General features: G+C 39.4%; 1 protein-coding gene across 1 annotated transcript in view; it reads left to right on the top strand.

Annotated features, from left to right (window-relative positions):
* The window catches only part of camta1a (calmodulin binding transcription activator 1a), a gene marked incomplete at its 5' end in the record, with an annotated part of 162,987 nt that overhangs the window by 74,712 nt on the left and 71,139 nt on the right, over positions 1-17,136 (top strand). Inside the window, one exon of the mRNA XM_081386879.1 lies at positions 11,207-11,278. Coding sequence (XP_081243005.1) covers positions 11,207-11,278 — 72 coding nt within the window. The remainder of the gene's footprint in view (positions 1-11,206; positions 11,279-17,136) is intronic.

The raw sequence follows: 17,136 nt of genomic DNA, 5'->3' as shown, positions 1-17,136 counted from the left end.
ACAGGGTGGGCCATTTATATGGATACACCATAATAACATGGGAATGGTTGGTGATATTAAAGTCCTATTTGTGGCACAGAGGAGTTTGCCCCCTCACATATACTAATGTGCCACAAACAGGACTTTAATATCACCAACCATTCCCATGTTATTACGGTGTATCCATATAAATGGCCCACCCTGTAGAGCCAGAAATAGTTGCTTTTCTTCATATGTTAAGATGTTTAACTGTATATGACTTTCTTTTAACAAATTTCCCTGCTCTTTTCCGTACAGCAAAAGAAAAAGGGACGGATGCTATTCAGCTCCAAAAATGACAAGTATCATTATATAATCCATATATATAGTATAGTCCATGTGCTATTTTCCAAGTGTTCTGAATCCATATGATAACTTTTTAATTATGTACTGCTGAGCAACCAACTACCCACAATCTTTTACCAAATCAAATACAATTTTGCAATCGGCACAAATAACAACTTAATTTTTATATCATATCAAATGGCTTCTGATGGTTTGAAATTTGTCTCAGAAGTCGCATGAACCACTTTTATGGTCCTTTTATTGTGCTTCATTGTATGGAAAAGAGCACCCATAAAAAAATCTACTTTAGTTTTCTACACAATGAAGAAAGTCATACTGTCCCTTTAAGTTTCTTGTAGTGTTGGGTTAAACGATTTAACCCACTTTCCATATTTTGACACAGCCCCGTCATTGTGTTTGTCTGCTCAGCGTTTGTTGTGAACATTTGAAGCTGTTCAAAAAGCATGAGAGCAGTTTCCCCAGGGAGCAATGCTTTGTGCATAAATATTTAGCACAAATGGAAATAAAACAAAGCACTGCACGATCTGAAATGGTATTCATGCAAACCAGCCTCTGATTCATATTCAAAAGTCTAATATTACTGCGACATGTTTACGAATCACTTGCTCTCTCAAATCTTAATTGCTGATGAATCCAGGAACTTCAGCACGCTGAAAAATATCAGCTGTTTTCAGATAACCCCTGACTGTTGACCCACACAGGAGAGACTGACCGTTCTTTTGACTTTCTATTAGCTTCCATAATGAAACCGAGAATTCTATGAATAATGCCCTGCTTCAGCTGGGCCCTGCCGTGGGCAAGGATCAGGAAGAGGTAGAGTAGAGAATGGGATCTCAGACAGGGTGATGGTGTGAATGGAGAATGAAGAGAGACAATTTCCCTATACTTCAAAGTTTTTTTTCAGAGGCTTGAAGAGGAATTATCTCTCAATACCCCTGATATTTTTGACAAGGAACAGAGTTCCCAAGCCTTTTCTCTTCATATTTTAGAGATAAACTCTCTTCAAAGCTTTCATGAAAGTTTCTGTAATTGTTATATTAGACACCAACAATCCCTCCCTTCAGGCAGCTAATCTCTCGTTTAAACTTTCTCTCCTTTTGACTCCAGCATGTAAGAGCCTCTCCTCAATTTGGCCTCGTGGTTTGAGAGCCATCCACTATCCTTCGCGGACGCAAATAACCGAGCTCTGTGGAGTCCCAGAGGCCCGCGTTCTTTGTGTTAGGAGCTCATGCATCACCAGCCCTCTCTGACAGAGAGAAATATGCCATTTATTTTTGTTTCACCCTGATAGAGGAAGACACAGAGCAGATGAAGGAGGAAAAAGGCTGCCTGTTGCACATGGTTCTTCATGAATCATGTTTCTGTCCGCAGAACCCTGGCCAGGCTTCAGGCCCGAAGTCACTTTGTCAGACAGCAGGACTTAATGGGCTATTACGGTACCCTTACATTGTGACACGGAGAGACTCATAGTAATGATGGCTCTATCCGCTCTGAGCCTGCTCAGCCTGAGGGCTGATTGGGGTTCGGATGTGTAAAAACACTTTTAGACAGTGTATGTTCATCTTAGAAGGATACCACTTTCACCTTCTGTCTACTAATGATGTAATAGATCAACAGCAATCAACAGTCACCACACCACCACACTTCAGTCTGTCGCCGTTGTCCTTGACAAGTCGAGAGCACTGGAATGTTCAGTATTCCACGAATGCTCATCATGTGTGAGAGTATGCTGGGGTTTTAGTGTGTAGAGGAGCAGAGGAGCATGGGGCCTTTGCCACCCCGCCATCCCATTACCTCAGCCTCCTCCGGCAGGGCTTTAACCTTGGCAGGCAGGCTGGAGGAGAGAGGGTAATTCTAACCTTAAAAACCTGCTGATTAAAGCTAGTTTTGTGGAATTCGATTCCACTTAATGCCTTTGGCCCTGAGCCCAGAGGCCTGGCATTAACATCAACAGACACTGTGTCTTCTGCCCGAGAGACGTGCTCAAGCGTGCACATACACACACACACACACACACACACACGCGCGCATTTGTTGTACTGTCACAGACATGAGTGTGGGTAGTACACACACTATTCCTCCTCCTTATCTCTTTTTCTCTCTCTCTCTCTGTGTGCAGTGATATTGGACAGCCTTAGGTGTACAATATTTCCTCTGTGTTATTGTTGGCTTTGTGATATTGATGTATGGCTGTGTTTACTTGTCCAGCTCGAATAATTAATTCCCCCTTTTGGGGTCTGTGTATAAACTGTTTTTGTTTATTTACAATGTGCAAGGTATTTTTAGAAACCAAATTACCATGAGGCTTTCTTTTTTGTGCAGGCGGCTTTGTCCCCTTACCTTAATTTGTTTCCACACATCTGAAGTTTGAGTTGCGATGGCAGCGGTGTTGTAGGAAAAGGTGGCTAAACTCAATGAGATGAAAATGCTTACTAGAGATGATACTAAGGTCATACTAGTAGATGATACTAGCAGGGTTAGAATTTAAAGTGAGGTAGCAAACACTGTGGAGAATTCCAATTTATATTCAAAGGATTGGTCACCCAAAAAGGAACTTCTTTCTGAATTCTTTCATAATGTTTTATTTTTTTTTACTGTCCCTTTAACAAAGTAAAAAATGTTTGAAAGTTTAAATACATTTTTTTTTTTTACTTAAAATGTTAAGGTATTACAGGCATGACAGACAGAAATGTCACCTATAGATATTTGTACTTCAATTATAATTCTTTATATTTACTAATTTACTTTATTATTTACTATTTTGCTTAAGGTGCCATTTGGGGCATGGCCTTATATACACTAAGAAAAGTCTGTAAAAATAGGGCACAATGTACTGTGTTAATGTACTGTGGAATTTTCCATATGGATTTTTTTCCAGGTGTTTTACCCGTATTACGCGTTGTGTCGTGTGTTTTATAGTTAAAGGAAATGCCTGTAAACCTAACAGATAGAGTCCTGCAGAAAATTACCCGTGCCTTTTCCATTTTTCTTACAATTCACAGCTCTGCCACACTTTGAGGTGCAGAAGTCTTGGAGGTTATCAGTGTGTAAAGAAAGTTAGGTTGTGATTGGCAATGTGGCAGTCTGAGTCTTAGCGACAGCCTGTTACTGCTTCAACTTGCCAACTAGGTTCAGCAAGGTAGATATAGACCTGATCTTCCTTGAAAGAGACTGAATAACTTGCAGGACAGGAGACATATTTGTGTCTTTACCTCTGGCTCAATTCACAGCCCTTAGGCAGGTCTACTTATAGATGCCTGATTGATAATTGATAAAGAAGATAACTTGATCTTCTTAATGATACGGCGACTCTGCAATAGATGTGACAGCTCAAGGTTTCATAACCAGGACTATACTTGTGGGGGTTTTCATTTCATGTATGCACATAGTTATCCAGATCTGTTCAGTATTTCTGAAAGAAGAGTAAGGCATGACAAATGTACATGTTCAAGTGATTGGTAATAGATTTGTCTTGATTATCTACAAGGTCTCGGCTCACTATATCACTCTACGAGGCAATTCATCAAGTTGTCGCCATTGCGCTTTCAAATTGTATGATTGAGTATTCCCAACTGGATTCACTGTCTGATAAATTATTCCTTTTGTAGCGAGTGCTATAAGACAAAACTCTATCAAGGTTAGCGTTGGGTTCGTTATAGCTGCTATACGAGACCAGAGAAACACTGTGGTGTCTGGTTTCCCTCAGAGGCGTAAGGGCCTCAATCAGGGATGGCACAATATTTAATTTGATGAAGTGAAAATGAGGCTGTGATGTATAGAATATGAATCTGTTTAATAAGGCAAGACAGGCAAAATCATTGTTTTTTTCTCATGCACTGAACCAGAAATCTCCATTTCAGTAGCACTTGCACCAATCTTTCCAGTTTTTTTTTTTTTTTTTTTCTGGCTGTTGACAGTGTTTTTTTGTTTTGTTTTTTTTAAAGAAGATAATAAAAAGAAATATCAAATATCCCCTCTGTAAAAACCTTAAATATGTCAACAAAATGAAACAATTTTAAGCCTGACTTTATCCAATGTTTACATTTCTCTTCTGAAAATGTATCCAAATTGGTGCATATTTCATTAGATATTGCCTCAATTTACATTTAAACATAACCTTTCTGAAATCTTGCAATACAAAACAATTGTCTTAATGTACTGCTGTTAATCATCTGGGGAAAATATGGTGATTTCTATTTATTTTTATGCTGTTCATCTTGTCTTGCCTTTTTTGCAATATTGAATACTGTACAATGTATTGAACGGACTGTATGTCTGTTCCTCACAGCCTCATTTTCATTCGCATCACATTAAATGTGGCATCTACCCTGACTGAAGTTCATTGTGAGCATCCCCTATCCCAACCGCACATATTGTCACATCATAAAACAGCAAATTGGCACCATACTTCAGACGCCATGGTCTGATTAAGAGTGCCTTCACACTTCATTATGGCCTAATGAGAGAGTCTCACATCTTCGGCAGGTTGGACACCTTGCATTCATTGCCAGCTCGCCTGCCTTGATTGATGGCTTCGCGTAACACCTCCTATGAAGATGTGCACAATTGGCATGCCCCAAACTCAACCCAACTGTCTGACCATGTAACATCAGATCAAAGTGTCCTTCCCCTCTGATGACCATTACTGACACCTAGCTACTAGACCCCTACTGGAGTCAGACCTTAGTTTCAGTAGTCATGTCAAAGCAATAACTAAATCAGCATACTATCATCTGAAAAATATTGCAAGAATTAGCCTAGATGCTTTGTTTCCAGTCAAGACTTAGAGAAACTTGTGCATGCTTTCATCACTAGCAGGGTGGATTATTGTAATGGACTCCTCACTGGCCTTCTTAAAAAGACCATAAGACAGTTGCAGCTCATACAGAACACTACTGCCAGGATTCTGAGCAGAACCAGAAAATATGAACATATCACACCAGTCCTCGAGTCTTTACACTGGCTCCCAGTTACATTTAGGATTGATTATTACTGGTATATAAATCACTCAATGGCCTAGGACCTCAATACATTGCAGATATGATCATTGAATATAAACCTAACAGATCACTCAGATCATTAGGATCACATCAGCTAGAAATACCAAAGGTTCACTCTAAGCATGGTTTGTCCGCTTTTAGCTATTATGCCAGCCGCAGCTGGAAACACCTTCCAGAAGAGATCAGATGTACTCCTACAGTAGTCACATTCAAATCCAGACTCAAAAAACTGTATTTTATTTCCCTTTTATTAAGCTATTTTCTATATATATTTCTATAATTATTCTTATTTCTTTTGATTATTTTAATTACTTCTATGTAAAGCACTTTGAATTACCATTGTGTATGAAATGTGCTATTAAAATAAACTTGCCTTGCCTTGCCTTGCCTTGCCTAGCAGAGCACATAGAAGACCATAGGCTTACACAAAAATGGCAAGTATTGGAAGAAATCATCCGCTACTGTTACCCGTTGGCTGTCTTTATAATCTACTTTTGGACAGACAGAAATTCTGATCACAATGTTTATACACATTTTTCGCTGTGGTCAATTCATCTCAAGTGGTCAAGGTTGCTTGAACTTTTTTAATTAAAAAATAACTGTTGGCTTTAAAATACCACTACCTAGAGGTAATCACTCAATCAAGCTACCAACTTTACAGTTTTTGAACCACTGATGGACTGACCCCACTATGGGCCCTATTTTAACGATCTGAAACGCAAGTGTCAAGCGCAAAGCGCAAGTAACTTTGTGGGCGGGTCTTGGGCGCTGTTGCTATTTTCCCGGTGGGATAAATAACTCTTGCGCCCGGCGCAAATCTAAAAGGGGTTGGTCTGAAGTAGCTTCATTATTCATAGGTGTGGTTCGGGCGTAACGTGAAATAAACCAATCAGAGAGTCATCTCACATTCCCTTTAAGAGCAGACGCGCTTTTTCCATGGCGGATTGCTATCGTAACGGCGGATTGCCAGGAGCGGTTCACAGCCAAGGAGAGCAACGCTCTCGTCACGGCCGTAAGAGAGAGAGAAGTTACATTGAAATGGAGAAACCCACCCAAATTAACTTTGGTTAAACAGGTGTATGATAATTTGGGTAAATGTATAAGCTAGATGTATGCTTTTATAATAAATTGTCTGTCTATCTATCTATCTGTCTATCTATCTATCTATCTATTGTAATAATGTATGATTTGCAAAAATGAAAACTGCTGCTTCTGTGTAGATGAGAGAATCAAAGTGTATGCGCGTTGTGCACACGCTACATTGATTATGGCCAAGCATGCGCCCTTAAAATAGCATATGAATAACATGCGCAACGCGCCACTGACTTTAAACTATTTTTTCCTGGTTAGTGGCGCAATTGTTTTCTAAACCTGCAAAATAGCATGAAGGAACGTTTGCGCTGGAACACGCCTCCTCTTTGCGCTGAACCGCCCTGGGGAGCGCAGACGTGCATTTGTGGAGGTAAAAGTCCGCTTTGCGCGGGTGCAAAATAGGAATGATACATGCGTCGGTGTACAAAGTCAATTGCGCTGGGTGCAAGATAGGGCCCTATAACTCAAATGGCCCTTTTCACAACAAAATCTCATCTCATCAAGTTAGTCTGTTTTATATATACTGTATATTGAGAACAGTTCGCAATTTGTAGTCTTGCTGTTGCTTCAAATAATGAGTAAGTCAGACTGAGAAATGGAGAGAAGTCCTGCATGATTGTAGGAATATAATTATGCCTTCATTGCTTGCCATTTGATGTGCTGTCATTTGTCACAGCCCACAGACAGCAAATAATTTCTTCTGTCATTGTCAGTTTGTCACATTGCCACGCAGCCTTGAGAGAGAATCAGCAAAGAGCTGAATAATATTTGTCCTGATTTACTGATAAGCTTGTCTGTGTTAGAGGTTTGCGGTTTTCTCGTTTGCTTTTTTTGTGTGTATTATATCATCAAATGTTCTGAGAGAATGCGAGATGGTCAGCCTACCTGTGCCTGGGATTGTTTGTGTGTGAGTTTGTGTTTCTCAGTAAACCTAATAAGTAGAGGCTTCCTGGGGCTAATTTATTCACTCTCCTGTCCACACAGTGCGTAGAACAGTAATCTTTTTTTTTTTTAAATTAAACACAAATATAATACGATGTTATAGATATTATAAAAATCTATTGTTAGTCAAGTTGCTCTTGAAAAGTTACTGCCGATCTAAATCACTCCAAACCAGTCACATTTGAGGTTCAGTGACTGTCAGAGCTGCCTATGGAGGCAACAGGCAGGCTTGCTAGGTTTTGTAACAGAGCTATACTGTTGTGTATGTGTGTGTAAGCCCTGATAGTGTGCAAACAGCATGTGTGTAGCCGATGGACAGTTTACATAGATTCCCGTATCAGCTCTGACAGGTGCTACAGTCTGACACGGCCCAGGCGTCTTGTTTATGCTTGCTGAACACTTTTTGTATTTCTTAAATTGAGTAAACAAAAGCTGCCTGGGGCTAATTTATTCAGTCTCCAGTCCGCACAGTGGGATGAACAGTAAGGAACCGCACACACCTGTCAATACCGCAGAACAGACACTCATTGCGCTCGGCCTGGTACATATAGCAGACATCCACATATAGACATTATCTGTCGGATGGAGATGGAGCAATGTGTTCTTATATGTTTAGATCCAGATCTGGATGGAAGCTGAACTTCCATGAAGTTCTGAAGCAGTGGCGTTTTGACGGACTTGTGAAATGAAGAGGCACTGCTTCCCTTGCCTACTCGGAGAAAACGCCCCTGGTAGAAAGCTTTGCAGATATCTCCTCTGTCTGTCTGGCCCTCTCACACTCTTTCTCTCTCTGTATAGAGGGACCTGTGAGAGACTCGGGACCTCAATGCTCTGCTGAGTATAGTGTTTGTTTGCTCATGAGTATCTGAGTGCATTGACACGGTCAGGGAATTTGTGTCAGCACAAAGACACACTCACTTGTTTGTTCTGAGCTGCTGCTGGTGATAGAAAGAAAGTGAGAGATAGCGAAAGACTTTATATATGTTCTGTGTGTTCTTACTGTCTTACTAAATAAATACTATACTGTATATGTACCTGCTATATAATTGTCACATGGCCTCACTATGTTGCATGTTTAATTCAGCAAGTGGTGTACAGTTATCAGCACAAAAATATGTTAATGAAAATAAATGTTTGGAGTTGGTAAGATGTTTTTATGTTATGCTTTTGAAAGAAGTCTCTTATGTTCATCAAGGCTGTATTTATTTGATCAAAGACAGTAAAACAGTAATATTGTGAAATATTATTACAATTTAAAATAGCTGTTTTCTATTTTAAAATGGTTTGTGTGAAATGATTCACACTGTGAACAGTATACACTGGGTAAAATACATTCATATTAGTGGTCAGTATGGGCCCGTAGTGTGCAGTATATTATTATTTATATTCTAAGCTTGAGTAAATACTACAGTATATGTCTTCAGAACACTAGTATGCAGGTATGCCATTCCAGAAATAACCTCTGTGTTTTTGTCTTTGCTTACTCAAAATCAACTGTAGTATGTAAAAAATATATGGTTTTGTTGAAACAATCTTGCTGACGAGAGGAGAGTGAGTTCCTCCTGCCAAGACTAACAAGATTTCTCTCTAGGATTGATCCTCCTCCTATCTATAACATGTTAGGAATTGCCAAGACTCTGATCTTTTGTAGAGCTCTTTTGAAACGGTATTGTGAAGAGTGCCTTAGAAATACCTAACTTCAATTGAACTATAGTTTTGATTTGCACACTTTGTGATCCAACACTGAACACACAATTCTAATTGTATGCCACATTAGCTTGTCATTGCAGTATAACGGTGCCCTTAACCTGTCTTAGATCTTTCAAAGAAGTCCATTATTTCATAGTGCATAGTGTGTGTGTGTGTGTGTGTGTGTGTGTGTGTGTGTGTGTGTGTGTGTGTGTGTGTGTGTGTGTGTGTGTGTGTGTGTGTGTGTGTGTGTGTGTGTGTGTGTGTGTGTGTGTGTGTGTGTGTGTGTGTGCCTGCAGACGTGTGCATATATCCATGCAAGTGTGTGTGTGTGAATGCACCAAGACTGCTTTGTTTTCCAATTCTCCGCAGGTAAATAAATATTCCCTGTGTGCGTTGTAGAGGAGCCGTAACCATAGAAATGGATATTTGATTTATTCCAGAAAGAGCCAAGCTCTTTGGCTTGAGTGCTTGCAAACAATATGTTTGGGAAGAAAGCTGGCACCCAGCAACAGCTCAGCACCACAGATGTCTTCTCAAAATCACATGACTCATTTCAGCCCTGGCAGACCTCTGAGTGTCCTGTCCGTTCCTAACGGAGGAACTAACTGAAAGCGGTGATACTGCTAACATTTTTCAGCAGTGTGGTAGTATTTTAGCTAAATAGTCAATTTTGTGACAGTGAAATGTGGAAAGTTTCAACTTTGGATTATACACACAGCTTTTTACCAGAGCAAATGAGTAATCACTACCATTAAAAATATATATATATTTGTATTGATAAGATTCCTGAAAGAAGTCTCTTTAACTTACCAAGGCAACAATATTAATACAATTTAATATATATATGAAGAGTTCAGATGCAAAAACCTCAAAGTCTGTCTGAAATTTGCTTTTTTTTTATCAGACTCCTATGTTTAGGTTCAGTAATTTCACTTTAATGCAATGAAAAGGTTATTAGTCAGTTGTTGAAATGGCTTATTTTCAAAAATGTCAATTCATTGCGTTTAAAATTTTTACTGTGTTTTTCTGCAAAACCAGGTTCATGTGTGCTTATTTCGCAAAAACCTCTAAGTCCCCCTCTTTGGACAATAAGACATAGTAAACAGTTGCAAAATCACTAAAGATGCAACTGGAAACATCACAACAAGTGATGAAAGCAGAATTAAAAATGTAACAATGAAGAAGCTGATCATCCACACAGCAGGAGGAACTGTGATGCGAGTCAAGTCAAGTATATTTGTATAGCGCTTTTCACAATACAGATTGTATCAAAGCAGCTTCACAGTATTAAATTAAAATAATACAAGGTTTGTTTCTAGTGGAATTTATTGATTGATAAAATAAAATTAAATATCCCCCCAAAAAAAATTTAAATATCCCCAAGTGACTGCCGCGTCTTTTTACAGCAGCACAAGGAACTAGGGGTGTTGAAATGAACAGACCTGGGCGATTCTGCATCGATGCAGTAATAGACCATAATCGATTATAGACTACTGACATTTCTCTGACTTCTTTCGTCGCATACGAACTTCTCGCGCTAGTAAAATGGTGGGAGGGAGGCGAAACACAAAAGCGAGTGATAAAAAATGCACCCACTATTTTAACATTTTCACCGTTAAAATGGAAGCCGTTTGTGTTTCGAGTGCGAGTTTGTGTGAGCGTTATTGTAACTCAAGTACTCTTGACAGTTTCATGCGCTTTTAGTATTTACTAGTTTGTCCTAAATGGTCCTGTCATCTGCTGTGTTTAGACTTAAGTTGTGTTTGATGTTTGCAGCAGAGAAAATAAAAAGGGAGTTCATATATCTGACTGCTTGTATCAGTTGATGAAAATTTAGGCATGTGCAGTTATAAAACAATTTTTTTTTGTTTAATGTTGCTGTCCATTGTTATGTTTTGTCTTATTTGTATAAATTTTAAATAAACTACATTAGATTAAATATTTATTTAAATTAATTATTCATTAAATTAATTATCAGGTGTATTCTAGAGTAAATCTGTTGAATTGTCTGTTAAAGAACGTAATTTTCTATTTAAATGTAACACTGTCAGAGAGGCGGACCCCCATAACACCTACCATACTCTTGTTATTCAGATATAGCCATACCGAACAGGGTTCTTTACTAACCATGTTTCTGTCTGTGTGTTTTTCCCCAGTGTCTGTACGGCTGTTACGTCCACTCCTCCATCATCCCCACCTTCCACCGCAGGTGCTACTGGCTTTTACAGGTAAGACACCTGTTGGGAATTCAGTTACCTATTGTTATTTTTCTGAAGCCATCATATTTTTTCCCCTCTTTTCCCCCTTACCATTTGGTGCTGAGCAGCACACCTTCGAGTGTAATTCAGCTGTAATAGAGAGAGGCAGGGAGATTAAACGTTAACCCCTCAGCCCGCTGGAGCCTGAGCTCCCCGACTGATCAAAGCTAACCTCGAAACTACAGCCCAACACTGAGAGAGGTCCAGAGAGGGATCGCATGCAGATGAAGCCTTTAAAAGAACACAAAAGATAGATATCAGGCTTTTAGGACATATACTAAGGATGGACTCACAAGTGACAGCAACCATCGATCACGAAACACAATAATTGCTTGACTTTTTAAAAACATATTATTTGATTTTTTGATTGCCGTGTCATTTTGATTGCACATTATGGCAAAGTGTTGCTTGCCATAGCAGCCACTAATTAATTAAAAACACTGTTTTCTGTGTTTACTGTGACACAAAATGCTCCTAATTGGAAGAACATTAGTGCTTTGGCATCTTACTTATTACAGACTTTGAAAAGAGGAAAGTGAAAGCTTTTGTAGCAACATTTCCATCTTCTAAGAAATATTATTCTCAGTCTGTCCCATGTTCTCTCAGTTTCCTCTAAGCTGAATCATGTTCTGCTTCACTGCCGCTTCAGTTGCTCAATTTCTGTCTCCGGGATAGAGCAAGTTGTTCCAGCATGACTTTGTCTTGCACATATGGTGTCATTCTTTGGGGCTTGGTGGCAGCCTCACTGTGTCCCTGCAGTCTCAGCCTCAGACGGGCCGCACAGTGTCTGTTCGCTGATTTTTGATACATACTGCGCAAAAATCTCATCAGTTTTGCCACGTTACTCATCAAATCTTTGAAAGATATTCAAAGTTTTGTTTGAGCCGCCTTAGTAAGTAGGTTTGGTGCGATAGTCTGTGTTACTGGTGTTACACTGTGTTCAGCCGCACACCGGTTACATCACTTGCCCATCACGGCAATGCCCCCACCGTCGTTTTGATTTTTTATAGTAATAAAAATAATTTAGTTCAGTTAGAGAACAGTCTCTACAATTAAAACACTAGAATTGCTCAACGGGAGCCGAATGAGAGTCACAGCACAGATCACATGACGAGAGTGAGGCCAACTGACTGACAAGACGATGGCGGAAGATTTGATTTTAAAGCGAAATGTAAAAGCACTGAATTGCCGGAGTTGTCCCACATCGATTAACCAGTGGGAAAATTTCCTTACCTTCACATCCTTATTAGTAAGTTGAGTAAGTTAACTATGCGCAGAACTGTATGTCCACTGTATATTCTGCTTTTTACAAGTTGTACTACCATTCAAAAGTACTTTTTCAGTAGGTCATTACTTTTTTTTTTTTTTTTTATACTTTTATTCAGAAAGGGCACATTAAGTGGCAGTAAAGACATTTATAATGCTACAAAAGATTTTTATTTAAAATAAATTATGTTCTTTTGAATGTTCTATTCATCAAATAAACCTGGAAAAAAATGTAGTTCCACAAAAATAGTATGTTGCACATCTGTTTTAAACATTGATAATAATAGGTAATGTTTGAGCACCCAATCGGCATTGACACTGAAGACTGGAGTAGTGGCTGCTGAAAATCGCTTTGACATCACAGGAAAAATGCATTTTAATATCATAAAATAGAAAACTTATTTTAAATTATAAGCTGGTATTTTAAATGATAACATTTACATTAAAAATGGTGACCATTAGAAACATTTTAAAAATCTGATCGACCCCATACTTTTGAACAGTAATGTAAATATGAAACAATCTCAAGCTAATTGCTTTATATGTGAGTCAGACGAATTTCTTTCTGTCTCAGCCACAATAGTCTAAGCCAGAATAAGATGCTAATGTGGACCAGACCTTTTGTTGTTTAGTCAAAATTGTGTCTATGCGACACTAGTGTCCCAGAGAGCAGATTCACAAAGGTTGCATGGCCGCTAAGTATGCACATAACCCAATCCGAGCACAGTCAAGCCTCACACAATGTCACAAAACTACATTTTCAGGGAATGTGGTCACAGAGAGGGAGCGAAAGAAGAGGGAAGCGTACAGAGACTGCAAGTGTGGCTGCCTTTTTATCCAGTCTAGATCTTCTTTATTGAGAAAAGTCTCAGTAATAAGGCAGGGGAGGAGAGGAGGTAATGAGAAAAGAAGCCTATGAGGAATCTCGGCACTCCTTCCCTCTAAAACACTTTTCCCTCAGATAGCGCCTCATTCTTCTAGGCATGTCTCGGTGGTATTGCACAGCTCTGCTCTTCTCGCTCTGCATAAAGACAGAGATCTGCTGAGGGGACGTATTATCGCCTCTTACCCAGAATGCTTTGCACCTCGTTGGCCCTTCTAAAAAGTTCTCACTCACGCAGAATAGACTGTCTTGGAGAGGGAATGACTGTTTAGAGATTCGAGGTGTTAAGGGCATATTATCTCTCACACACACACAGCACATACACACACTCCCTCTGTGACTGTCCTGATCCCGCACTTGATTGATTTAATCACTCCACGTCTCATTCTCTTGTTTAGTGCTAATCGAATGTAATTCCTTGGCTCTCCTTCTTCATCAAATCCTACATTACGGGGCTGAGGTGTGGCGGCCGGGGACACAGACCCGGATATCATTATTATATTAATATGGCTGAATGTGAGGCCACACTTCGTTTGTCTTCCAGGCTGTCAGATCTGTAGAAAGTGGTCAATAGCCTTTGCCGAGACCTCTTTATTGTGCGAGAGGAAAGGAGAGCCAGGCTATGTTAGGGAATGAAATGACTCATAAGACAGAATATTGTCCAGATTAATCAAGAAACTGGCAGCAAACCTGCAACCGCCTCCACCTCCATGTCTCTCTTTCTCTCTCTCTGTTTATCTCTCTCCCCGCTTCTGTCTTCCTCTTTCCCTCCTGAGCCTTCTCCCCATGATTGATGGCAAGGTATGGTTTCTCCGCTGAGGTTCCGGATGAGTTGGACCATGTTTTCCAGTATACATCCCACTCTACCACTTCACATACATGCTCATTAAAATAAACAAGCATGCTCATATAGAAGGAGAGATGGATGCTCTCTTTTTCTCTTCACGATCTGTCTTACATTGGCTAAATCTGGCATAGGCATGTCAGTGGTGCTGTCCGTGGTTCTGAAAACCTCTTAAACTGCGATCAGTTATTCTGGCGCTCCAAAACAAGTGCACTTTACAGACTTTGACGAGCTCTGAAATCTCCCCATTACCTAAATGTCGACCCCGGCACGCACATGTTGTGCTTTAAAAATCAATATTACATTTCCATTTCCTGACTTGATCTGATGAGGAAAAGTTGAACTCCCTCGCCTCATCATCTTCTTTTTATTTGTTTTTGGCCGCTAGGCTGGTGTAAATTAGCCCGAGGCATGAGGCAGACTCTTCCTTTTTGTCCGGACAGGCGCCGCTCTCCATTTATTTATTCATAGACGGTTGTTTGTGTAGCCACACCAAATTTGTGCTGGAGTCGGTGCGCCCCTGACCGCACACTTCCCAGGCTCAGAGTAATGTATATTTAACGTCGCTTATGCTCCCAGACAGAGTCATTTATGAGACAAAGCTTCATTAGACTGTTTTAACGGATGGGGACATTAATACAGCCCGTGCTTGCTTGTGTTTGTTATTGCCAGATTGTTTAGGGTGCTGAATACACAAAAGAGAAATGATGGTGTATTGATTTCCGGGCCGTGGGATTAATGTCTGTTATGAGGTGCCGATGTGGTAAGTTGAAAGTTTATGCTGTCGCATGGATCAGCAGCTGAGTATTGATTGAGAAGTCTTAGAGCTTGTGGCTTGCAGCTGCTGTAAGAGAACAGGTGAATAGGAATTTTACTGTTTAAGTCTGGTCGCTGGCCCTGGATGTGTGAATTATACAGAATAAAAATATTTGGATGCTGTTAATGAGCTTTTTGAGTTATAGTTTTTGAGTTTGGGCTGGGACTGTCTGTTTGTCCAAACAATGGAAGGTGGGGAGTATTTACAAACAGCAGCTTTAAAATGTGAAGGGTAGGAGTATGTCTTGCTTTAAAATGCACAAGTGCACATGGATCTCAGTCCAGGGCTGTGCATTAATATTCAGACACTGTTCATTCACACGCCCTCTTGACTCATCCAGCTTTCTGCACTGATTCAGGTCATATATGCTGCAGAAGCCCTGTAACAAAATAACAAATATTGTATATGTGCCTTCAGCCAGCTGAAAGTTAACATCTTGAGGCTATACAATGTAAACTGCTCAACTAGTCTAGATATTAGTTTATAGGTGAGGTGATTTTGTGGTTAGTCCACCTCCTGCATGTGGCCAGCTGCCAGTGAATAATTTGAGTAGAATAAAAGTTAAGTTCTGCAAACTATGTCTCATTGCTATTTCTTGCCATTTCAGCTGATATTATCTCTGCATTTACATAGCTTTTTGGAGAATAATGCCTCTAAGGTGAAAATACTGACTGGGCTTGTCAACATAGCTTATGTAATCTATATTATATCATTTTTTATTATAATCTTACATTTTTATTTCTTTTTTACAGATATTATGATTTCTTTAGTCATGAATGTCAGAAAGTTACTCAGGGTTACTCCATTTTATTTGAACAAAATGTGTGTGTATATATATATACACAGTATATATACACAGTGCTGGTCAGAATTATTTGCCCCCTTGGTAAATATGATCAAAGATGGCTGTAAAAAAATAAATCTGCATTGTTTATCCTTTTAATATTTTATTTAAAAAAATGCAAATATCTAACCTTTTATTGAAGTACAATAATTGAAAGTGGGGGAAAAATCACATTATGAAATACATGTTTTTCTCCAAAACACACTGGGAACAATTATTTGCCCCCTTTTATTAAATGCTTTTTGCAACCTCCTTTTTCCAAGATACCAGCTCTGAGTCTTCTCCTATAATGCCTGATGAGTTTGAAGAACACCTCCATACCTCCATACGGAATCTCTCTAGATCCTTCAGATTCCCAGATCCATGTTGGCGCTTCTTCTCTTCACTTCAGCCCACTCATTTTCTATTTGGGTTCAGGTCTGGGGACTGGGATGGCTATTGCAGATGCTTGGTTTTGTGCTCAGTGACCCATTTTTGTTTTGATTTTGATGTTTGTTTTTGGATCACTGTCCTGTTGGAAGATCTAAACATGGCCCATTATATGATTTCTAGCAGAGGTTGTCAGGTTTTGTTTTTTTATCTGTCAGTATTTGATCGAATCCATGACGCCATGTATCTGAACAAGATGTCCAGGACCTCTGGCAGAAAATTAGGCCCGCAGCATTAAAGATACAGCAGAGTATTTCATTTTACACATGGGGTACTTTTTTATCCCAGTGTGCACCAAACCCATATTAAGTGTTTGCTGCCAAAAAAGCTAATTTTTTTGTTTCATCTGACCATAGAACCCGTCACGTTTCAAGTTCCAGTAGTGTCAGTTACTCTTCAAACATTCTATGGACAGATGAAACAAACAAAAAAAAGAGCATTTTGCAAACACTTAATATGGGTTTGGTTCATACAGGGTTAAAAAAGTACACCATGTGTAAAATAATGTTGTGGGCCTAATTTTCTGCCAGAGGTCCTGGACATCTTGTTCAGATACATGGCATCATGGATTCGATCAAATACCAACAGATACAAAATCAAAACCTGACAACCTCTGCTTGTTATTTTCTTCAATTCTTTTACTTCAATGAAAGGTTACATTTTTGCAATTTTTTTTAATAAAATATCAAAAGGATTAACAATGCAGATTCATTTTTTACAGCCATCTTTGATCATATTTACCAAG

The sequence above is a fragment of the Scardinius erythrophthalmus genome, assembly GCF_964197995.2.
Source record: "Scardinius erythrophthalmus genome assembly, chromosome: 15".
Classification (NCBI taxonomy): Eukaryota; Metazoa; Chordata; class Actinopteri; order Cypriniformes; family Leuciscidae; genus Scardinius; species Scardinius erythrophthalmus.
Note: the sequence above shows the minus strand (reverse complement) of the source record. Positions and strands in the feature narration are given on the sequence as shown.